Source organism: Temnothorax curvispinosus, unplaced genomic scaffold (genome assembly GCF_003070985.1).
Source record: "Temnothorax curvispinosus isolate PA1 unplaced genomic scaffold, ASM307098v1 QBEX01004134.1, whole genome shotgun sequence".
NCBI lineage: Eukaryota > Metazoa > Arthropoda > Insecta > Hymenoptera > Formicidae > Temnothorax > Temnothorax curvispinosus.
Window position 1 is genome coordinate 1 of NW_020213914.1, and position 4,336 is coordinate 4,336.

At 37.5% G+C, this 4,336-nt stretch overlaps 1 protein-coding gene across 1 annotated transcript; it reads left to right on the top strand.

The window, feature by feature from the left end:
- Positions 1–100: 100 nt before the first annotated feature.
- On the top strand, positions 101–4,282 carry LOC112453194 (G-protein coupled receptor Mth2-like; the record flags this gene model as incomplete). The annotated part of the gene is made up of 3 exons (XM_025013802.1): positions 101–1,069; positions 1,479–1,560; positions 4,110–4,282. Coding segments are annotated over exons 1-3 (1,042 nt in total), but the record flags the coding sequence as incomplete, so codon positions are not given.
- Between the last annotated feature and the right edge of the window lie 54 nt (positions 4,283–4,336).

Consider the following 4,336-nt stretch of genomic DNA (forward strand, 5'->3'; position numbering starts at 1 on the left):
AACTTATTGCATTAGTTGAGAAGTGCAACGGAAACGAACAAGCCTACTGTTTCGCGTGTATATGAGCCGGCTTACGGCCGCCATATTGGCCAGTGGGGTCATCGTGCCCGTTCCCAATCTTTTTCGTTTCCGTAGTTTTCGATATCGTCACGCGTATTTTTCTCATTTCCGTAGTTTGCGATATCGTTGCAGTCGCTGGACATCTGACTAAAGCACGAAGAGCGAAAGCCAAGACGGTTCTCAGTGAATTTCGACGTGTCAACAGCAGTCAACAGGTCGACGATGCGTCGACGAAATCTCGCGCTTTGCTATTGCACGCTTCTATTCATCGTTTCCTCCTCCGAGCCGTTGAAACATGAACCCCGTGGAAACCTGATGCAAGACGTGATCGAAGACAGAAGCAACTTAACGTTCGAGCTTCTTGGAAAGTTCTATAAAGATGATAATAAGACCAACGTCGTTCCGTACGAGATGTGCGAGAACAGTACCTGCATTCCGCTCTGCTGCCCTCTCGGCGTTCGCACGATCAAGGATCAATGCGTTGCTGAGAACGTTGGACGTTATCCCTTTCCGGGTGTGTACAAGCAGGCGACGAACGAGTCGCTTGAGAGAGGACCGATCGGCAAGGTGGACCAAATCTTTCAGCTGACCGTCCACGATCCGTGCCAAAAAGTCGGATACTATTTGCTTAAACCTGACGAGAAACCAGATGACGCGTTTATGTTTCTCCTCAATGGCTCTCTGTATCTACCGCGTATCAAAGACTTTGTCGATGCCGATTTATACTGCCTCATCGTCTCGCAACGGGATAAGTATGAGATAGCTGTTTGCATTAATTCCCCGGAACCGGTCCTCCAGGAAATATATAATGTGGGTGAGATAATATCTATGCTGTTTCTACTGGCGACATTCGTGGTGTATTCCACACTACCGGAGCTTCAGAACATGCACGGCTACACTCTGCGTGGATACGTCGGCTCGTTGTTCATCGCGAAAGCGTTCGACACGATACTGACACCAGATACACCAATATGGGAAACCGCCTCCGGCGCCTCCTGCAAAATAATGGGTACAGCATATAATAATACAGTGAACACATGTAATACAGCATATATAATACATGATTTCTCTCTCACCCCGATAATTTGAATGTAAAAATTTAATAAAACCTTGAGGAAAAAAACAATGAAATATAAAGCGGGTAAAATTTAAATTTTGATATGCATTCAACTTGGAACTTTATTTGGATAAGTATCTTTTTTCTTTTCTTCTTGCGGAAAATTTTACGTGATTCTGACACAATATTTAAATCGCAATGTTTAATTTAATGTAGTGTATATTATCGTCAAGGTTTACCGTTTTCGACTAAACAAATTCCTGATGCAGAAAGGCAGAGTAAATTTGTTTCTTCACGGGCGAACATAAGCTTTATTATCGGCACTATAATGCGTGATTAATAGTTGTTCATTCTGTTTCAGCATTCTACATCGTTTGGTTCTGGGTTATGGCAAGCTTCTTCTGGTTAAACGTGATGTGCTTTGACATTTGGTGGGCATTCGGGTAAGCTGTCAAAATATTTCATACATTTTATCTGCAATAAAATTACCTTTTAAAGACAATCTTGTGATATTTCTTGTTGTAACAATTAGAAAAAGATAAAAATTAAGTTAAACCGAGATTAAAGTTAATCCACGTTGGTAGAAACCCACACAGCATACATATCAAAAAGACGTCCAGAAGATATCCCGAAGATATATTTAGGCGATAGGATATCTTGGGAATATTTTCTGAACGTCTTTTTGATATGCTTGCTGTGTGGGAATGAACATTGATCTGGATTTTGAAGATATCTTGTAATATCTTTTCTTGAACAAAATGGAGCAAAAGATTTAGACCTGAATCTCGAAGATAATCATTCTAAAAAAAAACCCACTTTTATATATAATTTATATATAAATTACTTTTATTTATATTTATATATAATTACTATTTATATTTTATATATATTTATAATTATGATCGAGCATTATTATTTACGATTTATCAAAGATAAAACGCTTTCGGATCGAGTTCTTGGTCAAAATGAGTTAATTGATTCGCCAAATATTTTCGCAAGCGCCACTTGATCCGGCGTGTGTAGTAAAGAAATTTGATAATTGACAAACAATAGGGGAAGAGCGACAGGACGCGAATTAAAATATCCGGTACGTGACCGGCGCGCGTATGTGGTGCAAACACAGCCAAGTTAATTTTGATCGCACGCTGCGTGAATACGTCGAACACGCTCATTTTTGACTTATTATGACTTATCAAGGACGTTCTCTCGTTCTTATACTAGAGAAAATCGATTTTCTTAGGATTTTCTTGAAACTGTTAATATACGTTAATTTTTAGGTGTGCCTTATGCGTGGTATAAATTTCAGTACCTCTTCCGGTATAAAAAATAAAGATACTGTGAGCCTCAAAGTTTCAAAAAAAATTTTTAAATTTAATTTTTTTTTAGTTTTTTAGTTTTTTTCTTATAGAACTCGACGAGAGGAGCAACTTTGGTCCTCTTGGCCAACCTCGTATCTCTTACCGTTTGGCCTGGAAAACCTTTTCATTAGTAAAAGTTGAAACTTTGAGACTCAGTATCTTGATTTTTTATACCGGAAGAGGTACTGAAATTTATACCACGCATAAAGCACACCTAAATTAACGTATATTCACAGTTTCAAGAAAATCTTAAGAAAATCGATTTTCTCTAGTATAAGGACGAGAGAACGTTGGCTCGCGAGCCAACTCCGCGTTGACAGTGGCGACCCTGGCGTCTTGGCAAAACTGTAAACTATAAGACGTGAAAAATGACACGTCAAGAAGCAAAATTATCCTTGCGATTTACAGCGTTATTCTTCATTTTATAGTGCAGTGTTTTTACATTTAAAATTATTGTGATAGTGTTAAAATATACCGAAGATATCCACTTTATTGTGATTTAATATGTGCAAGCAAATACTTATTATTTCAATTCGGTAGCTGTCAAACGCTTTTCGTTCTTGATTAGGCAACATTCACTTCGACAAATGTGGATTACTCATGTAAAGGGGGAATTTTCGGTGTATTTTACAAATCTATTTTATCGTTTACAGATGGTATTTTATTAAAAAGCATTTTTATTTTAGTGTAAATCGCAAGAATTTCCATGATATATTTTCATGATTTCCTCGCTTCTGACGTCATCAATCCAAGATTCGTTTACATTAACGGAGCTGTCTCAACGTATTTTCTAAAATGACATTAAGAAACGATTGCGATACAAGTATATAAATCATCATTCGTGTCGCGATGATCAATTTAACAGTCGTTTAACGTTATCAATATAAATCGTACGTTTTTCTGGTCATGCTTGCGACCTGCGACACGCGATGCGTTTTGTTCTTTCATTCTTTTATTCTCATTATGCGCGTGTGGAATGCTATAAAGTAATTTATTATCTCTCGCGTGTCAATGAAATTTCATGACGCGATATTGTCGTGTCGCTATATTTACTGTTCCCGCAAAGGAGATGAACTGACCCCGCTGTCGACAAGCCCGTTTCACCCTACTACAAGGGTGTGACGACTGATGTGTACGCACATCGTCCATCTCTTGTAATCAATTACAAAAGTGTCGAGCGGCTCGGGCCCGATTAATTATAATTATTCTATATAAGAATCTTCGAAGAGATTACATTTTCTATTTTTATACAAAATTTGTAGCATTTAAACTTAATTGCGTTACCGAAGAGCTACCCATTTAATCAAGATTGATAGAGTTGAAAGACATCTTTGTAAGTTACAAGAACAATCTAATATTTCATGTCAGTCTTTAAACGTTTTTAAATAATTTTCTGTATACGTTTCTTAAATAAATGTAGGAAATTAAATTCGAAATAGTAATAATTTTCAATTATCAATTACGTATCATAGTCGCACACCGCTTACATAAAACGTATTAAACAAAATTCAACGCATCGGTCATATTTCCGAGAAGCGCGACCAAAAGCGATAATTATTTTGATTTGTATTTGCATGCTCGACCTGTTCTACTTGTTGCTGGAAACAATATGGCATGTAAATCACATTTTGCAGAGAATTCCGTTCGTTACAAGGAAGCGTGAAGCAACGAGAGAGAAAAAAATTCGTTATGTATTCGATTTACGCGTGGGGAAGCGCTTCCATTCTCACCGTCATTGGTGTCATCATCGATTTCGTTCCCAAATTGATCCGACCGGAGTTTGGTAAAACGAAGTGTTTTTTCGATAGTAAGTAAACGTTTACTAATAGCTTATGACAGTGACGTTCTATTAAAACCATAC